The sequence below is a fragment of the Schistocerca gregaria genome, chromosome 1 (genome assembly GCF_023897955.1).
Source record: "Schistocerca gregaria isolate iqSchGreg1 chromosome 1, iqSchGreg1.2, whole genome shotgun sequence".
In the NCBI taxonomy this organism is placed as follows: domain Eukaryota; kingdom Metazoa; phylum Arthropoda; class Insecta; order Orthoptera; family Acrididae; genus Schistocerca; species Schistocerca gregaria.
The window spans coordinates 72,143,164-72,168,463 of NC_064920.1; the positions used below are offsets into that span (position 1 = coordinate 72,143,164).

At 37.8% G+C, this 25,300-nt stretch overlaps 1 protein-coding gene across 2 annotated transcripts in view; it reads left to right on the plus strand.

Annotated features, from left to right (window-relative positions):
* The first annotated feature begins 2,839 nt into the window (after positions 1-2,839).
* The window catches only part of LOC126333037 (MORN repeat-containing protein 4 homolog), a 30,786-nt gene continuing 8,325 nt past the window's right edge, over positions 2,840-25,300 (plus strand). Inside the window, exons 1-2 of one of the 2 annotated variants that reach the window (XM_049996710.1) lie at positions 2,840-2,937; positions 11,371-11,563. In XM_049996710.1, coding sequence (XP_049852667.1) covers positions 2,928-2,937; positions 11,371-11,563 — 203 coding nt within the window. In that variant the 5' untranslated portion in view covers positions 2,840-2,927. Of the gene's footprint in view, positions 2,938-4,825; positions 4,878-11,370; positions 11,564-25,300 lie in introns of those variants that run through there. The other variant, XM_049996719.1, reaches the window with a different exon arrangement.

Genomic DNA, 25,300 nt, shown 5'->3' on the forward strand with positions numbered 1-25,300 from the left:
GGAGAAAATGATTGTCCGTATGACTCTACATGCATTCTAGTATCCATTACATCAATTAAAATAATAATTTTTGTAAATGTAACGTAAATAGATACAGTTAAAAAAATCTACTCACCAAACAGTGGCAGCAACCCACATATAAAGATTTTGAAATTTGCAAGCTTTTAGAGCCAGTGGCTCCTTCAGCTGACAGCATGCTTGAAGTGGAAGGAAGAATGATGAACATATAGGACTATTGAGGTGTGGGAAATAGGGAGAGTTTGAAAAACTTGCCCAGAACCCTGGATTAGGGAATACTTACCAGATGGGATGAAATGGAAACTCCTGACCTAGGGTTCTGGGCACCATTTCCGAACTCTCCCCATTTCCTACATCTCACCAGCCCTTTTCCTTCACCCCTTCCCCTTCCCCTTCCCCTTCAACCCTTCTGCCAGAACAAGGAGTCACTTGGTCTGAAAGCTTGCAAATTTCAGTTACATATGTATTCTCCTGTTGACACTAAGTGAATAGATTTTTTATCTGTCCATTTACCTAACACTGATTATCTTATTCTTGTGATCTCTTTGTAAGATCTACAGTAATGGCATCAGAATTAATGCACAGTCTTCCTCCAATACAGAGTATCTAAATTTATCCAACAAAGTTTCACAATAACTACATTGCCTTTCTTTCAAGCATTTGCATTTAAGTTCCTGAAGCGTTTCTGTTACACTTTCATACAGGCAATACCAACTTCTTACGATCATAGCAGTTCATCCCTTATTTCACCAACTGACTGTTGTCATGCCTGCTTGATGAGATCTCCAAATGGTGGAACAATATTCTTGAATTAGTCATGCTACACAGTCTTAAATGCTGTTTGCTTTACAGATGCACTCTGCCTAATCAGACTCCTCCAAACAAATCAAACTCTCCCATTCACTTTCCTTAGTACCAATTTGAAATGTTTGTCCTACTTCATATTGCTTGTTAATTTACCACTAAATGCTTATATAATGTGACATGATCAAGATCTTCATTACTAATAATGTAATTGGTTACTATTAAATTCTTTTTCTTTGTGATAAGCACAGACTTTTATGTTCTCACCAAAGCTGTTGAGTGTACAAAACATAAAATTTTCCTTTTGAAGTCAAGGAAACAGAGATGTGGGTTAAAACATTCCTTGATTCCAGAAAGCACTACTACACAATTTAAATGTACTTCCTCCGACTGGAGTATCATGACACATAGAGTTCACACAATACCTTGCTAGCTCCTTTGCTATTCTGTGTCTTCATCAATGACCTTCCACAGTGGATGAGCCAAGAAATTTACTTTGCTATATTTTTACTTCTGTCTGGAGTCAAGAAACATTGTTTGGAGGAGTTTTCAATTACTTTGCTTCAAGTGGCTTTATGTTCAAAGTCCACAAGATACACTTTCACACATCAAAAAGTGTTCAAAGATTGGATAACACATGAAAAAGACAGTGAAGTAAACTAAACATGTACTTTTTGAAATTACCTATTGACAACAATAAAAATTAGTTTACTTACATTACTGACCTTAGTAACAGATGTTTGTTGTAATTTGTACTATCACATCCATATGTTACATAGATATGACTGCAGCTGCATATTCAGGCAATTTCCTTTCACTTGTGGTGTCATATTCAAGAGAAACTGACCACAAGCAAATAGAATTTTTGTTATGTAAAAGAGAGTCAACAGAATTGTGATTAGTGTCCCCTCTATATTTTTATGGATGTTACTTTTGAATACATTATGGGAGTATGCAGTAATCAATGTTAGTACAAATATTTACTGTTGAAAACAGTCTTGATCACAAATTTTTTATTCGGGTGACCAGTTTTGACCACAACTGTGGTCGTCTTCAGACCAATGACTAAGAACCTCCTTCAGTGGTAAATCACTCATTTACCAACGAATGTCTTTAGTTGCACAAAATGTCTTTAGTTGCAAAAGCCTGTCACAACTGCTAACTGTTGGTCAGTGGCATTATAATTAGTGATTCTTAAATAGTAAGTACACACAGTCTAACACTGGAATTATATTTTATAGTCAAATAATAAAATATAAAATTGGTTAAGTGCTACAGCTTTTGTATTTCATTTGTGAGAGTTGTGTTACTCAGGAACAATATCTATCTTATAGTTTATAAAACAGAAAGAAACTTCCACATGGGAAAAATATATTAAAAACAAAGATTCCAAGACTTACCAAGCGGGAAAGCGCCGGCAGACAGGCACATGAACATAACACACAAACACAGAATTACGAGCTTTCGCAACTGGCAGTTGCTTCGTCAGGAAAGAGGGAAGGAGAGGGAAAAATGAAAGGATGTGGGTTTTAAGGGAGAGGGTAAGGAGTCATTCCAATCCCGGGAGCGGAAAGACTTCCCTTAGGGGAAAAAAAGGACAGGTGTACACTCGCGCGCACACACACACACATATCCATCCGCACATACACAGACACAAGCAGACATATTTAAAGGCAAAGAGTCTTATAGTTTGCATTTTTCCAAAGTAGGAAGAATCTTAGATTGAAAAAAAAAAGTTTGACACTGAGTGATACCCTATTCACATTAATTGTTGGATGAAGTGAGTATTTTCATTGAAACAATTGAACATATATGAAATGTTTTCAATACTATGACAAGAAGAGACAAAAATAAATGTTTATTGTACATAGATCAATGATTTCACTCATGCATAATAGATAGAAAACTAGTGTTTTCTTGTCAATACATATGTAAATATTTTTTGTATGTAACAGTATAGAAGCTATTGTTTAATTCACATATTGAGAAAATATTGATCTATTTCACGTGCCTGCAGTGGGAAGACTCACAGGTGCAGCCTAATGAGATTCCACTTGAATGGTGTATTGGTTTAAGCTAAGCAGCATAGCCACTGCTTGCTGACAATGGCTGATGGTAAGATGTTTTTTTTTAAAATGGTGTTACTTTTAAGATAAAAATCATATAGTTAATTAGATATTATGGATTTCTCTAAGTTGTATTATTTTTCATTCGAATTTCCTCAAAACTGCAAGGATTAGATCATTATAGTGCAAGACTGTTATTTTCTTAGAAGCTTATTTCTGTTTGAAGTATAATTTAACTAATAACTTGACTTATAGGTAAGAAGTATAATTTGGCTTTCTGTGTGAAGTATAATTTGACCAGTATTTTGTTGTGGTTTGTATCTTGTGACTGTGTTGCACTCTATTTCCAAGTAGTTTTAGTCTAAAAGTATTCTGCCTCAGACTGCTAGTATCTCAAGGCTTATCTATGACTTAAAAAGTTACTGGGAAAGAAAAAAATACCCAGCACATTCAGAAATAAGATTTCACATAGTCCTCCTCATGTAAGTTAGGTAATAAATACGTAATTTTATATTTTAATATTATATCTGCCAACCTGTTTTGAGCCTATTTCATTTTATTGATTCATCCAGATAAAATGGAATATGAATGTTGTCAAATACTGTGTAATACAACAAATGTGTGCAATGCAATGCAATGCAACAAAAAGTTATTCTGACATATTTCAGTATATGGAATGCAAATTAAATATTGTCAGGAACAGTGTTGAAAAATGATAAAATTGTATTTAATAACAATTCAATACATGAGAGAGAGAATAAAAGAGCAAAAAGATGTATTGTATAATTATAAAACATTCTTAAACGATTTAAATTACGATAGTATTTTCTTGTAGAGAATGTTAGCTTAGAGAAACCAGCCCATAATACCAATATTTTCATGGCCAGTTTATAAGTAATTTCTTTTTTTGCAACACACAACACTAACAGGAAGAATTATGTTTGTCCTTGAAGTGCTAGTATCTGAAACTTCATAATAACATAAACCTTGCACAAAAGTTGCTGAATGCATTAAGCATCAGTATTGGATTTTCACAGTGTCCTGTACCTCACATATGTCAGTATTTTATGAATGTATGCATTTTTCCAAATGTAAGCATGAAGGAGAATGCTTAAATATCTCAGTTATTCATTTGTCATATCCTGCTTCTGTATTCTAAAAACAATGGTTCCTGCATATTTTCCATTTATCCTATTACAAACAAATGCTGCTGCAGTTAAAGCCCTGTGTCTTATCATACACCATCAAATGATGTAACATTAATAATAATATTAACACAACCACTTTTCCATTTATACTAGTTTGCTGTTGTTATCTACTAGTGTAAAGTGAACTGCATATTTTTGTACACTTGCCAATGCTGGGTATAAACAAGGTAAGTAAAAACATATGCAAAAGAGGAGTGTTCTGTACGGGAGTTATTTTATATACCAGGAAGTATATGCTTTCTTACTCAAAATGCCTACCGACATTAAATACACTTAAGTTAAAGTTGAAACAGTTCTTGCTTGAACACTGCTGCTTCTATTTTGTCTCTGAATTTCTGGACCATCATAATAAGTAAACCTCATTTACTAAATGTTGTTAATTATGTGTTATGTCACTTCACATTATAACTTACTTTGTGTTTCTCATGTAATCTCACTTAATAGGCACTACAATCATATATAGAAGAAATATCAATTTTGTATTATTATGCACTTTGATTGTGTTTACCGTGTAGTCACAATGATCAATGTAATCATAAATTAATTCTGTTTCCCTTTTCCTACATTGTGTGTACAAACAATGTACTAAAATGATTTTTGTACGAAATAAGTAACTGATATTTATCCTGTAATGAATACTTTTGAACTGAACTGGCTTCATTGGATTCCTAAACTTTGTCATTTAGCTATTGCTTCCGTACTAGATACTGACATTAACTTTTGTTTTCAGATTATAGAAAATTAACTAACTTTTAAGCGGAGCATTCTTTGATGCACTCAGGTAGAGTCCGGAAATTATATTTGTCATTGATTCTTGGAACTCAATTCAGTTTCAGATTTATGGCTTTTTGAGGCACTTTTTAAGTTAAAGTCAATTAATTGTTGGAAGTATGAATATTGACAAATACTGTCTTATAACTTCTTACAATTTGTTGAAGAGCTAGGTGCCTGATGACAGAGCTTTTTTTGAGATTTGGGACAGGATACAAAATTTAGATACTACAGAGTTTGTTCCTTTTGTAGTGGTTACACGTATTAACATTATTCTAAGATAATTTTTTTATTGCTTGTGAACTTAACTATTATTGATACATAACTTTTGTAATAACTACATTCTGCGTAGTGTTCTACTACCAACTCTGACCACTTATCTCACAATATCCAAGCAAATGCTTTTGAGGAAGATAATTACTCATGTTAATGGAAATCATTATCCACTAGAAAAATTTCATATTAGATGATTGGTTTACATATATTCATATTTTTTGGGAGTCAGCTTTTGGATCAAAAAGGTAATTACTAGATGAAAACAGCTGTAGCCCATTAGTTTCCTTAGAAGACAAATGCCGACTTTCATCATAAATAGGTGCATGTGTTTTCATACATAACTGTTTAGTCCATATAAAAGTTCTAAGTGGATGGAAGTGTGTAAAATATATCAACAGTTTTTCATATGTTATGAGATGATGAAACATTGTCTCATCAAAGAACAAACAGAATGTAGACCCATTACTAGGTTATAATGTATTAATTCTGTTGCTCTCATAGTTTATTATTAATATGAACAGTAAAATATATTTCTTTTTATGAGGCTTCCATTATTTTCTGTCCATTAATCTCAAATTTTGGCACTAGGAAATCCAAAGAACTATTAATAACTGATAATTGTAATTTAAAATATTCGATATGAGTGAAATTATTTGGTTCTCTGCATTTATTCCTAAATTTGGTCATCATTCCAGTCTTGATTGGAATGGGGAAAGACAACATACTTAATAAAACTGCTTTTCTAATTAATGCTTTTGTACAGTGCTTTACTTAGTAATCCTTTCTTCAAGTAATCATATTTCATTTATTTAAATAGCAATAATGCTGGTTTTGTTAGGCACTTAAGTAGAAACAAAGCCCATGGAGGAAAGGCATTCCCTCAGACTTATTGAGATACTTTCAAGGCCCAGACTCGACAAAACTATGCCACCTGATGAGCAAGATGTATGACATGAGCAAAAGACCCTCAGCCTTCAGGAGGAATGCAATAATTCCAATTCCAAAGAAGGCAAGTGCTAACAAATGTATTACCAAACTATCCATTTAATAAATCATCCTTGCAGTATAGTGACATGAATTATTTACAGAAGAATGGATAGTCTGGTAGGAGCAGACCATGGAGAAGATCAGTTTGGGTTCTGGAGAAATGTAGGAACACACAAGGCAGTACTGACCCTATGACTTATGTAAAAAATAGATTAAAAAAGGGAAACCTATGTTTATACAGTTTGTAGATTCAGATAAAACGTCTGAAAATATTGACTGAATATACACTCTTTGAAATTCTGAGGGCAGCAGAGATAAAATACAGAAATTGAAAGTTAATGTTCAACTCGTACAGAAGCCAGATGGCAGCTATACAAGTTGGATGATATGAAAGGGAAGCAGTGTTTGAGAAGGGAGTGACACAGCAATGTAGCCTATCCCTGATGGTACTCAATCTGTATACTGAACAATTAGTGAAGAAAACCAAGGAGAAATTTGGAGAGTGAATTAAAGTTTAGGGAGAAGAAATAAAAAAATTGAGTTTTGCCAATTATATCATAATTCTGTTAGAGGCAGCAAAATACTCGGAAGAGCAGTTTACTGGAATGGATAGTATCTTGAAAAGAGGCTACAAGATGAACATCAATGACAGTAGAACAAAACTAATGGAATTGAGTTGAATTAAATCAAGTGATACTAAAGGAACTGGATTAGGAAATGAGATACTAAAAGTAGTGAATAAGTTCTACTATTTGGACAGCAAAATAATTGATGATAGCTAAAATAGAGATGGCATAAAATCTAAATCTTTTCCTCAAGGAGTACTAGTATTGAAAGCTTTTGCAGGAGTGCTTTTATGAAGTTTGGTAGGTAGGAGATGAGGTACTGGTGAAGTGAACCTAAACAGTGTGTTCTTTTGAAAAATGTGTCAAGGGTGCAGACCTGCATATGAAGGAGATTGTCAAAGTTTTTTGTTGTGCAAATCTTTTATAAAATCTACCCTTAGCTTAGGCCACGTGAAAACGGAGTTAAAACTCTAGCTTTCAGAGATTATCAGCATCTGCTTTGTCGGGAGATGACTGTTTTCCAGGACCTTATCTGCTTCCTTTGTAGTGGCATTCAAGCTCGTCATTGGTCAGATAGCATCACTCGGTAGTATTATGTCATGTGGAGGGTGGCATTCATATGCAAAAATGTAAGAAACTGGAACTGTGTTGGTATGCCACCCCAACCACACCATGCCTTGATGAGGGACAGAAGGGAAACAGAGACCACCCCCAGCAACACCTATCTTTAAGGGTTAAGATTTTTGGTTGCAGTGCCTTGAAGAATCTTAGTCTCAAGTGCTCATCTCCGGGACCCCTTGGATGACAAATATAACATCTGCCCCTGTTTAAAATGTTACTTCACATGTAAATTTCTCATACTCTTATTACAAAATCCCAGTAAGTCGATGCATGGGAGCAACATGACATGGTACAGATTTATAATTTATAATTTGAGTGGTGCTTGGAAACAAGCACTTGAGATACCTTTAATACAATAGGTAATTCTTAGGAGGGGGGGGGTCCTCCATTCTCATCTCATTCCACCCTCCATTGCAGCAGAGTGGGGGAGGGAGGGTGTATTGCCACACTGCCGATTTCCTCTGTGCATTAAACCCTGGCACAGGCAGTGGAAGCTACAATCCCAAACATCATCACCTGATCAGTGACATGTTTGAATGCAGCTCCGCAGGACAGGAAGCAGACTTTGCTCCCCACAGACAATCATCCCCTAATGAAGGAGATGGTGATAATCTGTGAAAGCTTGCATTTTCCTTTTGAGAACCAAATGCATTTTTAGCATCCCTTGGTCTATAACCCTATGCTGTGTTTTGTGCCTGTATAGCAGCAGTCAATGCCTGTTTAGAAGTTTCTATATGGAGAGGTTCTTTCCCATGTTGAACTGTTCTACTAGGCACATATCTAATCAATGCTTGGTCAACTATCCTTCTAAACATCTGCCACATTTCCTGTATATGCTCCTGACCTGCATGATTTCAAGTACCTCATAGAGAGAATATAATATAAATCTTAATACTTTTTCCAGTTGCCCTTTGTACTTTGGTAATCATTGTTGCTACAGCTGCCTCATGCTCACTGATACCAGTCTGTTTCTTGCCATTGGATGCAATATATTTCCATCATGAATGAGCTTCCAAACTATCTATACTAGGTAGTTTTCAAAGAAGGCATTTAGTACTGTTTCTGATCATATATTGCTAAGCCTTTAATTTACAAAACTGCAACTTTCCCAATCAACTGTTGGATGACTGAAGTCTCCTTTAGTGACAGCAGCACACTTGATAACATATGTATTAGTGAGATGATGTTTTCCGTCACATTATCAGTTATATCTGGGGAGTTAAATGGAAAGATACAGTATCTCCATAGTCTACCTGAACAAGGATTACTACAGGCTCTCTCTCTCTCTCTCTCTCTCTCTCTCTCTCTCTCTCTCTCTCTCTCTCTCTAATACTGAATGTGAGTCTGTTTCAGGGAGAGAAATGTGATGGATTTGCCTACTATTAGCCCTGAGGATGAACTTTGAAACCGAAGTAATTTTCCTCATTTCTGTGTGCCTGTTGCTGCTCTGTGCCTCTTTTGTTTGATGAGTAATGATCTATCCTCATCTACACACTAATGCTATTTTCCCATGTTATACAGTCCATATCTAATGACCTATTTATTGGCAGGACATGAAATCCAATTTTACTTAGTTCTTAGTTGATCAGCTGGGAAACTTTTATATACAGTGTTTCATCTAGTGTATCACCTTCAGTGTGTGTACCTGACATCAGCATATAATTTTAATTTATTTGAAATTGTGGGATATAAGTACAAGGGTCATTCAGTAATTAAATCTGGGGAAAAAACTGTTACTAGGGCAAGTGTGGTACGTTTATACCTTTACAGCTTTAAGTTGGCATCACTGGGATGAGCCCTGATCAGCTGATGTGTCAACATTATTTTGTTTATAACCTCAAAAATACATTTCAAGATGGCGAGTCTGCTTGAACAACATTCTGTTATTCATTCTTTACTTGCTGAAGGTGAGAAAGCAGTGAATATATACTGTAGAATGTCTAAAGTTTATGGTGAATGTTGTATGAATTGTGCAAATTTTTGCAAGTGGGTAGAGCAGTTCAAAAATGGTCACGACTCAGTGACTGATGAACATCACTCTGGCTGACCTGTTGCAGTTTCAACTACCTCAGTTGAAAGTTGAATTAATGATATTATTCGTGCTGACCACCATGTGACTGTGGAAATTATAGTTGATAAGGTTCAAGTTAATACTGGTACAGTTGATAACTTTATCTGTAACAAGCTGAAGTACCGCCAAACATGTGCAAGACGGATCCCAAAGGAGTTGACGCGACTACATGAGGAAACAAGGTTGAAAGTGTGCACAGAGCTAAAGGAACATTATGAAAGAGAAGGTGAGCACTTCTTCTACAAAATTTTAACTTGTGATGAAACTTGGGTTCACTACTATGAGCCAGAATTAAAAAAGACAAAGCATGGAGTGGAAGCACACCAACTCACCTCTCAATAAAAAATTAAAAACCCAAGCATCAGCAGGAAAAGTCATGTTGACAGTGTTTTGGGATGCTGAAGGTCTAGTTTTTTGTGATTATCTCAAAGAGCAGCATACAATACTACTCATATTTGCTTTTAAACAAGGTGAAGCCAGCCATGAAAGAGAGACGTCGTGGATCTCAGAGGAGAGGCGTGATTCTCCAGCAAGACAACACACATCCTTATATTGCTAAAGTAACCCTTGAAACTGTGACACAATTTTATTGTTATGTACTGTTGTCTGTTATTAAGATAACTTACAACAAAGCAGAAGGGATGCTATTAGTATCAAAACATAGTTATTTCCCAAGCAGAATTTTGTGTTCAACACAATGAGGAAGTCGTATCTTAGGAGTCCCTGGTTTGTCAGTTAGAGGTGGGACTCCGTCACCTCCAAAGGTCTGAGGCATTTTGCTCTGATTGTTGCCAGCATAATATTTAAAGTACCAGGCAAGCAGGTTGCTAGCCTTACTTGCCCCGAGTCCCATTGGGTTTTACCCCTAATGGCTGAGGGACTAACTGGTGGATTTGGTAGTCTTTGCCGTAGAGTACAAAGGTGACCATGACTCAGAATATGTCCGAGATGCCCATCCTTATTCCATAGTAACTGGCATCCCGACTGTCGAGACCACTTACTTGGTCACTCATATGTTGCCCATGGTTCATGAACTAGGACATGACTACAGGAACCCACACGATAAACCAGAAATGAAAGGACTATGGTATGAAGATTAGCATATCCAAAACTAAAGTAATGTCAGTGGGAAAGAGATATAAATGGATTGAGTGCCAAATAGGAGGAACAAAGTTAGAACAGGTGGACGGTTTCAAGTACTTAGGATGCATATTCTCACAGGATGGCAACATAGTGAAAGAACTGGAAGCGAGGTGTAGCAAGGCTAATGCAGTGAGCGCTCAGCTACGATCTATTCTCTTCTGCAAGAAGGAAGTCAGTACCAAGACTAAGTTATCTGTGCACCGTTCAATCTTTCGACCAACTTTGTTGTATGGGAGCGAAAGTTGGGTGGATTCAGGTTACCTTATCAACAAGGTTGAGGTTACGGATATGAAAGTAGCTAGGATGATTGCTTGTACTAGTAGATGGGAACAATGGCAGGAGGGTGTCCACAATGAGGAAATCAAAGAAAGACTGGGAATGAACTCTATAGATGTAGCAGTTAGGGCGAACAGGCTTAGATGGTGGGGTCATGTTACACGCATGGGAGAAGCAAGGTTACCCGAGACTCATGGGTTCAGCAGTGGAGGGTAGGAGGAGTCGGGGCAGACCAAGGAGAAGGTCCCTGGATTCGGTTAAGAATGATTTTGAAGTAATAGGTTTAACATCAGAAGAGGCACCAATGTTAGCACTGAATAGGGGATCATGGAGGAATTTTATAAGGGGGACTATGCTCCAGACTCAACGCTGAAAGGCATAATCAGTCTTAAATGATGATGATGATGATGATGATGATGATGATGATGATCACAATGAGGAATCTGACAGAAAATTAAGGCTCAGTTACTCTTTGTTAATTAAATGAAACAACTTCAAAGTAAGCTATAGTCTAAAGTCACAGAATTTATTATTATTTTTACTATTTTTTTTTTAATTTGTAGTACTGCCAGGAGTTGTAAAAACTGGCGCCTATCGATATGAAGATGGGACACGCTATGTTGGAGACTGGAGTCAACGTGGACAAAAACATGGCATGGGCCACCTTGTGATGCCAGATGGGACTCGATATGATGGGGGATTTCAAAATGGCTTATGCTCAGGCCTTGGTGTTATGACATTTCCAGATGGCGCAAAGTGAGTAGTAAATACTCTTACTTTTATATTAGTATCATGAGCAAATTTTGTCCTAGCATATCGTAATTTATTACATGTCTAAAATTCATTCTGTGCTTTTACACTGAATTATAATTCTTAACAACAATGAAGTGGAAAACAAATGTGATTGGTTGATTTTTAATTTTAAAATGTTTTTTATTGTACAGTTTTCCATGGCATTATAATGTAAATAACTGAATCCAGTTTAATTAGCTCAAATGTAAGGTGTGCTTTACGTGTGTGCAGGCATTCATTTATCCATTCATTTATTTACTCACACATCATTTCCTGTAGTTGCCATCATGAAAAAGAGCCCCCAGGATTTTGAAATGAATCAAGTTACACATTAACAGCGGAATTCAACATTGCACTCTAAAATATGTTGTTGCTGTGGTATTCAGTCCAAAGACTGGCATATTGCAGTATACCACACTAGTTTATGCTGTGTAAGCCTCTTCATTTTTGCATAAATAGTACAAACGATGTCAATTTTAATCAGTACCAACTTCATTATTTATTCTATCTACCTATCTAATCTTCAGCATTCTTGTGTAGCACCACATTTCAGAAGCTTCTATTCTCTTCTTGTCTAAACTGTTTCATTTGTGCACAAGGCTATGATCTAGAAAAATGCTTTTAGAAAATGTTTCCTATTAGTTAAATTTATAATAGATGTTAGAATATTTCTATTTGTCAGACTTACTTTTCTTGCTGTTGCCATTAAGCATTTTGTATCCTCTCTATTTTGATCATAATGAGTTGTTTTGCTGTTAAAATAACAAAGGCTGTTTACTACTTTTAGTGTCTTATTTCCTAATATAATTCCTTCAGCTGCATTTGATTTAATTAAATTACTCTCCATTAACCTTGTTTCACATTCATTGGTGTTAATCTTATAACTTCTGTAAGTTTGCCAACAGCAAATTATGACTAGCTCTAATGGACTCCTCTGACAATTACAAGAATTTCTTCTACAACACTTTGACCAGTATACAGGTATATTAGGAGAATAACAGTTATTTTGCAGAAAAGCTGTTGCTCCTCCTCAGGTGCGGTTTCTTTATTCTATGGCATACACTGAAGAGCCAAAGAAACTGGTACACCTTCCTAATATCATGTAGAGCCCCAATGACCATGCAGAAGTGCCGCAACATGATGTGGCATGGACTCAGCTAATGTCTGAAGTAGTGCTGGAGGGAACTGTCACCATGAATCTTGCAGGTATCTCCATAAATCCATAAGGGTACGTGGGGATGGAGATTTCTTCTGCACAGCACGTTGCAATTCATCCCAGAAATGCTCAATAATGTTCATGTCTGGGGAGTCTGGTGGCCAATGAAAGTCTTTAAACTCAGAAGAGTGTTCCTGGAGCCACTGTGTAGCAATTCTGGATGTGTGGGGTGTCACATTGTCCTTTTGAAATTGCCCTAGTCCTTTGTAATGCACAGTGGACATAAATGAATGCAGGTGATCAGACAGGATGCTTACATATGTGTCACTCATCAGAGGTGTATCTAGACATATCTGGGGTCGCATATCACTCTAACTGCACACTGCCCACACTATTACAGAGCCTTCATCAGCTTGAACAGTCCCTTGCTGACATGCAGTGTCCATGAATTCATGAAGTTGTCTCCATACCCGTACACGTCCATCCACTGTATGCAATTTGAAACGAGACTCATCTGACTAGGCAACATGCTTCCAGTCATCAACAGTCCAATGTCAGTGTTGACAGGCCCAGGCAAGATTTGATGTTTTACCAGATTCTTGGTATGCGGTCATCAAGGGCCTTTGGCTCCAAAAGCCCATACCGTTGATGTTTCATTGAATGATTCTTACACTGACCCAGCATTAAAATCTGCAGCATTTTGTGGAAGGGTTGCACTTCTGTCACATTGAACAATTCTCTTGTCTTCATTGGTCCCGTTCTTGCAGGATCTTTTTACGGTCTCAGCGATGTCAGAGATTTGATGTTTTACCAGATTCTTGGTATTCACTGTACATTTGAGAAATGGTCGCTTCATGGCTACCTTGGAGATGCTGTGTCCCATCACTTGTGTGCCAACTATAACACCACATTCAGACTCACTTAAATCTTGATAAGCTGACATTTTAGCAGCAGTAACTGATATGACAACTGCGCCAGACACTTATTGTCTTGTATAGGCATTGCTGACTGCAGCACCATGTTCTGTCTGGTTACTTATTTTATTTTGAATGTGCATGCCTATACCAGTCTCTCTGGGGCTTCAGTGTAGTACACACTAATGTATGCCTGTTGATTTTGTAAACTCTTATTATTTTTCATGTGTAACTTATCTAGTATACACATTAGTGGTGACTGGATTGTACATCCCTGAGTCCAAATATACTGATAAGTTATACAGTGTGTCCATAATTAAAGTTCCAGTACCAAAACACTGTATAAAGGGAACAACTGTTCAGAATGATATCGTATTTGAAAACTATGTTATTCGTACAGGGGCAAATGTTATGGAACAAAAATTAATGAAAATTTTAGCAGTAGATGGCATGGTAAGCATCTTAACATGAATGGGATTGGCCTCAAATAACAGATGAATCACAATACAATTGCTATGATTTTAATTGCACATTGCACTATCTGTACTTTCAATGTACATAACTGCACAAATTCAGCAGTCAACAGCTGTGGCACTTTTATTTAGGTAAGCCCATCCACCTCAGTAAGGTCATATTGCATCGTACAGGAGAAATTAGTTTTTAAGTGTCCTGAGGCCAAAAACTGCAAAAAAAGAAAATGACACTGATTTTTAATTGTCTTTGTGGTTGTTGCTGTCTTCAGTCCTGAGACTGATTTGATGCAGCTCTCCATGCTATTCTATCCTGTGCAAGCTTCTTCATCTTCCAGTACTTACTGCAACCTACATCCTTCTGAATCTGCTTGGTGTACTCATCTCCTGGTCGCCCTCTACAATTTATACCATCCACGCTGCCCTCCAATACTAAATTGGTGATCCCTTGATGCCGCAGAACATGTCCTACCAATTGATCCCTTCTTCTAGTCAAGTTGTGCCACAAACTTCTCTTCTCCCCAATCCTATTCAACACCTCCTCATTATTTATGTGATATACCCATCTAATCTTCAGCATTCTTCTGTAGCACCACATTTCGAAAGCTTCTATTCTCTTCTTGTCTAAACTATTTATTGTCCATGTTTCACTTCCATACATGGCTACACTCCATACAAATACTTTCATAAATGACTTCCTGACACTTAAATCTATACTCGATGTTAAAAAAATTCTCTTCTTCCTAAACTCTTTCCTTCCCATTGCCAGTCTACATTTTATAACCTCTCTACTTTGACCATCATCAGTTATTTTCCTCCCCAAATAGCAAAACTCGTTTACTAATTTAAGTGCCTAATTTCCTAATCTAATACCCTCAGCATCAACCAACTTAATTCGACTACATTCCATTATCCTCGTTTTGCTTTTGTTGATGTTCATCTTATATCCTCCCTTCAAGACACTATCTATTCCATTCAACTGCTCTTCCAAGTTCTTTGCTGTCTCTGACAGAATTACAATGTCATCGGCCAATCTCAAAGTTTTTATTTCTTCTCCATGGATTTTAATACCTACCCGGAATTTTTCTTTTGTTTCCTTCACTGCTTGCTCAATATACATATTGAATAACATCGGGGATAGGCTACAACCGTGTCTCACTCCTTTCCCAACCACTGCTTCCCTCAACTCTTATAACTGCCATTTGGTTTCTATACGAATTGTAAATAGCTTTTTGCTCCCTGTGTTTTACCCCTGCCACCTTCAGAATTTGAAAGAGAGTATTCCAGTCAACATTGTCAAAAGCTTTCTCTAAGTCTACAAATGCTATAAAAGTAGGTTTGCCTTTCCTTAATCTAGCTTCTAAGATAAGTCATAGGGTCAGTGTTGCCTCACGTGTTCCGTTATTTCTACGGGATCCAAACTGATCTTCCCCAAGGTCGGCATTTACTAGTTTTTCCATTTGTCTGTGAAGAATTCGCATTAGTATTTTACAGCTGTGACTTATTAAATTGATAGTTCGGTAATTTTCACATCTGTCAACACATGCTTTCTTTGGGATTGGAATTATTATATTCTTCTTGAAGCCTGAGGGTATTTCGCCTGTCTCATACATCTTGCTCACCAGATGGTACAATTTTGTCAGGACTGGCTCTCCCAAGGCCGTCAGTAGTTCTAATGGAATGTTGTGTATTCCCGGGGCCTTGTTTCGACTCAGGTCTTTCAGTGCTCTGTCAAACACTTCACGCAGTATCATATTTCCCATTTCATTTTCATCTACATCCTCTTCCATTTCCATAATGGCCTCTACATCCTTACATTTATCCTCTAGCCATCCCTGCTTAGCCATTTTGCACTTCCTGTCGATCACATTTTTGAGACGTTTGTATTCCTTTTTGCCTGCTTCATTTACTGCATTTTCAAATTTCTTCTGTTACCCAAAGATTTCTACTAGCCCTCGTCTTTTTACCTACTTGGTCCCCTGCTGCCTTCACTACTTCATCCCTCAAAGCTACCCATTCTTCTTCTACTGTATTTCTTTCCCCCATTCCTCTCAATTATTCCCTTATGCTCTCTCTGAAACTCTGTACAACCTCTGGTTTAGCCAGTTTATCCAGGTCCCATATCTTTAAATTCCCAACTTTTTGCAGTTTCTTCAGTTTTAATCTACAGTTCATAACCAATAGATTGTGTTCAGAATCCACATCTGCCCCAGGAAATGTCTTATAATTTAAAACCTGGTTCCTAAATCTCTGTCTTACCATTATATAATCTATCTGAAACCTGTCAGTATCCCTATTTTTTTATTCATTATTAAACCTACTCCTGCATTACCCCTATTTGATTTTGTATTTATAACCCTGTATTCGCCTGAACAGAAGTCTTGTTCCTCCTGCCACTGAACTTCACTAATTGTCCTGGGACCAAAAACCTCATAAAAAGCAAAACAATGTAAGTTTTTAATTCCAATGGGCCAAAAGCTGCATAAAAAGCAAAATGTCATTGGTTTCTAATTGTTGTGAGACTGGCTCAAGAAGGTTTCCGCCACAAGTTGAAATTGAGAAACTGCATGTTCCACAACAGATTAGAGTGTCCTGGGGTCATGTTTAGAATGCATTATGCAATGCAGGCCTTCAGTGTAGCTGTATTCATAATTGGAGCCATTTGTAATTGGAGCACTGAACCTAACATCTTTCCGGTTGCCCAAAGCCAGAAGTCTTGTAGATTAAGATCAGGAGGTCTCAATGGCCAGACTGTAGGGAATTAATGGCTGATAATTCTAGAATTTCTGAAATGAATGTGCAGCAGCCACTTCACTGGCTGTGAAATGTGCAGAGGAGTGCCATCTTGTGCCAAAAATTAGTCTACGCCAGGTCCATGTTACTCAAAGGTTGAAATAACATTGGTGTGCAAATGACTCTCATAGCGTTTATCAGTGACAGTACTCGTAACAGGACCTGCAGGACTCATCTCCAAAGAAATAAGGCCCTATGATAAACTGTCAACTTTTGCAGAATGAAGATGTATTGGTTGATGTGCATGCAGATTTTCCACTCCCAAAATTCTACAGTTCTGCCTATTAACAGGTAATTGGAGATGGAAATTGGCTCATCTGTTTACAGAATGCTCCATGTCCACTTCCATGTGAGCAAGAAATATCGGACTGAATGTTTGTCTTGCAGGCAAATCAGTGGGAAGGAACTCCTGAACCTGGGTAATTTTGTATGGATAGCAATGCAGGATGTATTGTAGGATTTTATGCACCAGCCTCACAAACATGTCCAACATTTGGGAAATTTGTCATGCACTGCATGACTGCCGGGCTATTACTGCAATGCTGTGGCTACATCTTTGATAGATGTCAGATCAACTGCTTTCCTCCCTCTGCCACAATGTGCTTCAGAAGAACTTGTTATTTCGAATTTTGTAATCATTTTCTCCATGCCCTTAGCAGACACTCAACCAATCCTTTTCCATACCCCTCACTGCCCAGAATGTTGGCAAGGCTAATGGCATACAGTCGCTGTTCTTGTAAAAGACCTTTACCAGCAGCATGTGATTCTTCATGGAGACAGTCACGTTGGGCATCTTGGATGTAAACTGGGAAACAGCTGTTTCCCCCTGCATCAATAGTCTGTTGTTCAAATTTAGCAGTGGTTCTCTTCCTGCAGCATTTCGGAAGTGGAACTGTAATTATGGACATGCTGTTGGAGGAGTGGCTAATAAGGTATTCCGTTACTTAGTTTCTACCTGGAGATTTAAAATTTCCTGTTGGATGTCTGTAAGTGACCTTGTGTCTACTTTCCTACCAGAATAAAGAAAAAGACCATCATGGAGTATACATACTCGCACAGAAGGAAGAAGCTTGTACAGGATGTTCAGTTATCAGCATTGTATTATAATTACACAGCACATTTCTGTGGAATAAATACTTTATTGACCTTAGTTTCAATCTTCCAATAAGTTTCAAAACAGCAGACATTCTGCTGGAGAGTGAAATATTCATTTAATGAATAAACTGTACTTGTTTTCAGGGAAAAGGGAACTCGCATTCAGGAGAATGACAGTTCAAATCCACCTCTGGCCATCCTGATTTAGGTTTTCCATGATTTCCCTAAATCACTTCAGGCAAAGGCCAGTATGGTTTATTTAAAAGGTCACAGGCAACTTCCTTCCCCACCATTCCCTAAGTCAATGGGATTGATGACCTCTGTGTCTGGTACCCTCCCCTAAATCAACCAACCAACCAACCAACCATCCATGGAAAAGTGAAGTGTTTGGATTTGGTGTAACTCTTTACTTACATAGCTACAAGCAGTTATCCTATTTTTTTATTCTGGAAATTTTCTGTGAAAGTTTGAAGGAACCAATTGGAGATGGTATACTGACTGTAAGTAGTGTAAATTTTTAAGACTACTGGTTGGACCTTGGAATCCTTAGGTGTTCTGTAAGATAAATATGGAGCTTAGTTCATTGATGTAGCAATCATGTCTGTTTTAATGCTATCATATGGGTCAATGCAACATAAGTGGTCTTTATCAAGACTGTGTTACCAGCAGTCTATTCAGATAACTGATAAATTATCAATGCAGTTTCTATTATGATGGTTTACCAAGACCAGCATTTTATCCAGGTAATCAATACATATTTTGTTAATTAATCAGTGGTCTAATACATGGCAAAATTTGGCTGATGTCCTTGTCATACACAGGAGCACAGTCAGTCATCTTAGGACACGAGATATGGTGCCACTAGTTTAATGCGGAGCAGGTTGTACATCACATATTAACAGACTCTAAAGATTTGAAACATTAGTGCAAAAGAAACATACACTGTTACAGCATTTTTGTGCCTTGCCACAAGGCAGTAAGAAACATAACACAATATGGTGTACAATATGTACATTCTAAGAAGACTCGCAGCAAGCTGCGTGATCGGAGCAGCTGAATCAATTGACTTTAATTGAATGATTACCAAGTGCCACCAATTTTAGCTGGCAGATGACACAGAAATTAATGAATCTAAAATGTCAATAAAGAAGATACGTAAAAACCCCAGGTATATGTAATATTCCAGTTATCATCAACTCTGCATGTCACTTTGGTTCTAAAGAAGTAGATCCACTAGATGGTGTTGTTGGCTAACAAACATTGGTGGTGACCAGTTAGTAATCATTACTGGAAATTAAATTCAGTTGGTTCCATCAGCCACCTCATAGAGAGCCTTCTTAGACTGAACATATAGTAAGTCCAGCAGCTATCAGTTTCTATTATGGTGGTTTTGAATTGTGAAGTTATAAAATCTAAAACCCGAAAAATAAATATCTTGCACTTGAAGTTTCAGTAAATAGTGTCAATATTGATTGCATGTTTGTCATAGAACATGTAGTAGAATGAATTTGGCATCCATTGTTACTGCTTTAATTTATATAATTCAATGCACACGTAGCTATTGTCATATACGTGTGAGCTACAAGTATTTATAAGATAGTGCTACACGGTTAAACCATACTGTAAAGTTATTGCACCTTTTTACTGTCACAGTCTGGTGATGTCCAAAGATAAACACACACCATTACAACCACTGGTGCAGGGATTTGGAGTTCAGTAATATTAACACTAATCCATGTATTCATCTTTTGGATCTGCAGCTCTTGTTTTTTCTTTCTGTGTTTGTAGTTAAATTATAGGATATAGGTTCTGCCTTTTTGCAAACACACTGTTTCTTTTTGTTTTTAACTAAATGTGTTGCAGCGCCTCTGTGCCATCATCAGTGGGTTTTTGTTTATTGAAAACTGTAAAAAGTGAACATATTTTAGGTTGTAACTGATCTAACAGAGTGAGGCCTAAGGAAAGTTTATGTTCATTTTGCTTCTTACTGTGATTTTACATTATATGGTTGTGCAGGACCAACTGTATGATTTCAATGAGCAAAACTCCACTGAGGATGGCACAGAGGAATTGAAACATGTTTGGGCAGAAAGAAAAAAAAAACAATGTATTTGCAAAAAGGTGGAACCCATAGCCTATGAACTAATCCATGTAGTATGGCATTCCAGTTTCGTGAAAAAAATGCCAAAGATTTTGGTATATGATTTTTAATGAATCAAGTGTCAAATATATACAAATTATGTAAAAATTATGTGCTGAGTATTAAAAACGTCCCAAAGCATAGAAAACAGGGAAAGGTGATAGTTAGTGTAATATAAGATGAATCATGTAAGATATATACCTACTTATGGAACATTCTGTCTGTTCTTGGAGGAACATAGACATATTAAAAACATGAATACACAGTATTAATGTTCCACAATAATATTTATTTAATAGTCCATTATGAACCAGCTTTCAGCTTTGTAGGCCATTGTCGAATAACGTAATACTCAATAGATAGTCCACACAACTTCATTGAGAAGATGTTCCTCACTGGACCAATTTCAACCAATTGCTGTGGGGATGAGAACCACTTACCTATCATACTTTAGGAGATATGACATCATAGCCACTGAAATGTGTGGAAACAACTGCAGTACTGTGTATGATGTTTTAATTTATTACTTATTTTCTACTAACTCTTTTCCTAAACACGTTTTGCAGACAGTATCCACTTATGCCACTGAATGTACCTACAAAATTATATCACTTTATAACACATGGATCAGAAGATATTATGTCATAAACACTGAGATGCATGAAAATCTGCCAAATCATGCATAGCTTTTAAATGTATTATTTCTTTGCTACTAACTCTATTTGCAACATATTTTGCTGACAGTATCCAGATATGTTGCTGAATGTACCTACACAAATAAGTCATTTTATGACACATAGTTCAAGGGATATGACATCATAAACACTGAGAAACATGAAAAACTGCCTCATGGGCGATGAAGGTTTGATACATTTATGTTTTAGTGATAATACCTCTGACAGTCAAGTTAGCTTAAGGAAATCTCTGACACCTGGCAGCACTATTGACAGCTTGTAACTTTGAAGCAGAAACAGCTGTAGGCGGAAATGATAGCCCTCGATAGAGCTATGAACAGGCCTTGTCGTAACGATGTTTACAAAATAGTGTTATAGAAATGCAAAAAGCTGCACTCAGTTTACAGAAACTGTGATACTGTACTTAAACATTTGTACATTACGCATATTTCTTTGTACAATTGTTTCATAACTTCAAAGGTGTTTTCAAGAATACATGGAACTGAAAATTTTTTGGATACTTCACTACAAACACAGTTCATTTTTTATTTTAGTTTGTAATAAAAACTGGCAAAGGGACTGCATAGACAATGCTAATGTTTGTCAGGTAGTTAATAAATAAGGGTTGTTTCAACAGAAAGAGCATACATTCAAGAAAGATTATGTCATGTTTCATGTTGTTGTTGCGTTCTTCAATCCAAAGACTTGTTTGATGCAGCTCTCCATGTTACTCTATCCTGTGCAAGCCTCTTCACCTCCTAATAAATACTGCAGCATGCATTCTTCTCAATCTGCTTACTGTATTCATCTCTTGGTCACCCTATATGATTTTTACCCCACACTTCCCTCCAATACTAAATTTGTGATCTCTTGGTATCTCAGAATATGTCATATCAACTGATCCCTTCTTTTGGTCAAGTTGTGCCACAGATTTCATGTATCCCCAATTCTATTCAGTACCTCCTCATTAGTTATGTGATCAACTCATCTGATCTTCAACATTCTTCTATAACACGATATTTTGAAAGGTTCTGTTTTCTTTTTGTCTAAACTGTTTATTGTCTATGTCTCACTTCCATACATGGCTACACTCAAGACAAATGCCTTCAGAGATTTCCTAGCACTTAAATCTGTAAATGATGTTAACAAATGCTTTTCTCACCATTGCCAGTCTACATTTCATATCCTCTATGCTTTAGCCATAATCAGTTATTTTGCTGCCCAAATAGCAAAACTCATCTACTACTTTGCGTCTCATTTCCTAATCTAAGTCCCTTAGCATAACCTAATTTAATCTAACGATATTCCATTATCTTCATTTTGCGCTTGTTGATTTCATCTTATATGGTCGTTTCAAGACAAGGTCCATTTTGTTCAACTGCTCTTTCAAGTCCTTTGATGTCAGTGACAGAATTACAATGTCATTGAAAAACCAGAATGTTTTTTATTTCTTCTCCCTGAACTTTAATTCTTACTCCAAATTTTTCTTTTGTTTTCATTACTGCTTGTTCAATATACAGATTGAATCATATCGGGGATAGGCTACGACCCTGTCTCACTCCCTTCTCAACCACTGCTTCCCTTTCAAGCCCCTTGATTGTATAACAGCCATCTGGTTTCTGTACAAGTTGTAAATAGCCTTCACTTCTGTATTTTATCCCTGCTACCTTGAGAATTTCAAAGAGAGCATCCCAACCAATGTTGTCAAAAGCTTTCTCTAAGCCTACAAATGCTATAAACATAGGTTTGTCTTTCATTAACCTGTCTTCTAAGATAAGTCATAGTATCAGTATTGCCTTGTGTGTGCCTACATTTCTCTGGGATCCAAACTGATCTTTGTTGAGGTTAGCTTCTACCAGTTTTTCCATTCTTCAGAAAAGAATTTGTGTTAGTATTTTGCAATAAAGACTTGGAGTTACTACATTTTTCTTGAAGTCTGAGACCGCCTTGCCTGTCTCATACATCTTGCGCGCCAGATGGTAGAGCCTTGTTGTGGCTGTCTCTCCCAAGGCTATCAGCAACTCTGATAGAATATCATCTACCCCTGGGGTCTTGTTTCAACTTAGATCTTTCAGTACCTTATCTCCCACCTTGTCTTAATTTATGTCCACTTCCCTTTCCATAATATTGCCAAGAACGTCTCCCTTGTTCAGGCCCTCTATGTATACACCTTCCACCTATCAGTTTTCCCTTATTTGCTTAAGACTGGTTTTCCATCTCAACTCTTGAGTTCATACAGCTGCCCTTTTCCCCAAAGGCCTCTTTAATTTCCCTGTAGGCAGTATCTATCTAGTGAAAAGCACTTCTAAATCCTTACTTTTGTCCTCTAGCCATTCCTGCTTAGCCATTTTGCACTTCCTGTCAATCTTATTTCTTATACATTTGTATTCTTTTTGAAACAATGGAACATCCAGGATTGATGTAACAATATTATGAAAAGGAAAGTTGCTACTCACCTTATAGTGGAGATGCTGAGTCGCAGATAGACACAACAAAAAGACTGTCACAAATAAAGCTTTCAGGCAGTAAGGCCTTCGAGACACACACGGAAAAAAAAAAAACCACTCTCTCTCTCTCTCTCTCTGACACACACACACACACACACACACACACACACACACACACAAACCCAACTCACACACATGACTGCAGTCTCAGGCAACTGAAACCCTCCATTATTTCATCTCTTAAAGCTATCCATTCAGCATCTAATGTAATTCTTTCCCATTTTCTAGTCATCTGTTGCCTAGTGCTCCCTCTGAAAGTCTCAACAACCTGTAGTTCTTTCAACTTATCCAGATCCCACCTCCTTAATGTCCTACCTTTTTCCAGTTTCTTACATTTTAATCTACAGTTGATAACCTATAAATTGTGGTCAGAGTGCACATCTTACAATTTAAGATCTGGTTCCTAAATCTCTGCCTAACCAATATACAATCAATCTGAAACCTTTTGGTGTCTCCAGGTCTCTTTCACATGTACAACCTTCTCTTATGATTTTTAAATCAACTGTTAGTTGATTTAGCTGCTTCACGTCTGCTGTGCAGCGAGCTACCTTAATTTAAGTATTAACTGTATTTTTCTTACTTGTCACTTCTTCTTCGGTGTGTTTTTGCTTTTAGGAAGCTTTAATTGTCGAGTGCTAGTAATAGTGTTCCATAGATTTCGTGTTTGTTTTGGATACAGTCAGAGTCCCTTTAGTCAGCCATAGTGCTAGTAGTGCTAGTGTTTGTTTTGAATACAGTCCAGACACAGGTAGTGCTATTTTCATTGTTTTCTACAAGAAATGGTTAGCAATCACAGTTTAGTCAATAATCAGCCACCTTTAGTGAATTAGCAGTCTACTTAAAAGTTAATTAAGTCTCTTCAGTAAATTGATTCCTTAGGATGGATAGGATGTGTGACTGCTGTGTACGGACGCAGGAGGAGCTGGCCACTCTTCACGAACAGCTGAGCGTGTTGATAGCCGCGGTCAGCCGTCTTCAGGCTGCTGCATCGGAGTGTAGCGGCAGTGGGGAGTCTGGTGCGTCGCAAGGTACACCCCAGGTGTTACATGCTTCACCCACTGTCCCTGCTGTCGAGACATCTTCGCGGGTACTGGGCGCGGTTGGGCCACCCTCTCCCCAAGGGGAGTGGCGGGTTCAGCGGCGTTCGCGGCGCACGAGGCGGAGGGTCAATGTGGAGGCTGGCCGTGTGGCATCGCCCGCTCTGCCTGTGAGTGGACATGTGGCTGCTCCTTCAGCAAAGTCCGAACAGGCACACGGGGGGAGGGGTTTATTAGTTATTGGGAGCTCCAAAGTTAGGCGGGTAATGGAGCCCCTTAGGGAAATAGCGGAAAGGTCGGGGAAGAAGGCCAGTGTTCACTCTGTATGCTTGCCGGGGGTCTCATCCGAGACATGGAGGAGGCCCTACCGGCAGCGATAGAGAGCACTGGGTGCACCAGACTGCAAATTGTTGGTCATGTCGGCACCAATGACTCCTGCCGTCTGGATTCAGAGGTCATTCTCAGTTCGTACAGGCAGTTGGCAGAGTTGGTGAAGGTGGAAAGCCTCGCTCGTGGGATGGAATCAGAGCTAACTATTTGGTGTATCGTTCCCAGAACCGATCGCGGTCCTCTGGTTTGGAGCCGAGTGGAAGGCTTAAACCAGAGGCTCAGACGATTCTGCGGAGAGCTGGGGTGCAAATTTCTCGACCTCCGCTATCGGGTGGAGAAATGTAGGGTCCCCCTGAATAGGTCAGTCGTGCACTACACTCTGGAAGCGGCTATGAGGGTAGCAGAGTACGTGTGGAGTGCACATGGGGTTTTTTTAGGTTAGAGAATTCCCTCCCTAAGCCCGACAAGATGCCTCCTGAGATGCGGCAAGGCAGGAGTAGGCAAAATGCAACAGGGAATAACAATATTAATGTGCTAATAGTAAACTGCAGGAGCATCTATAGAAAGGTCCCAGAACTGCTCTCA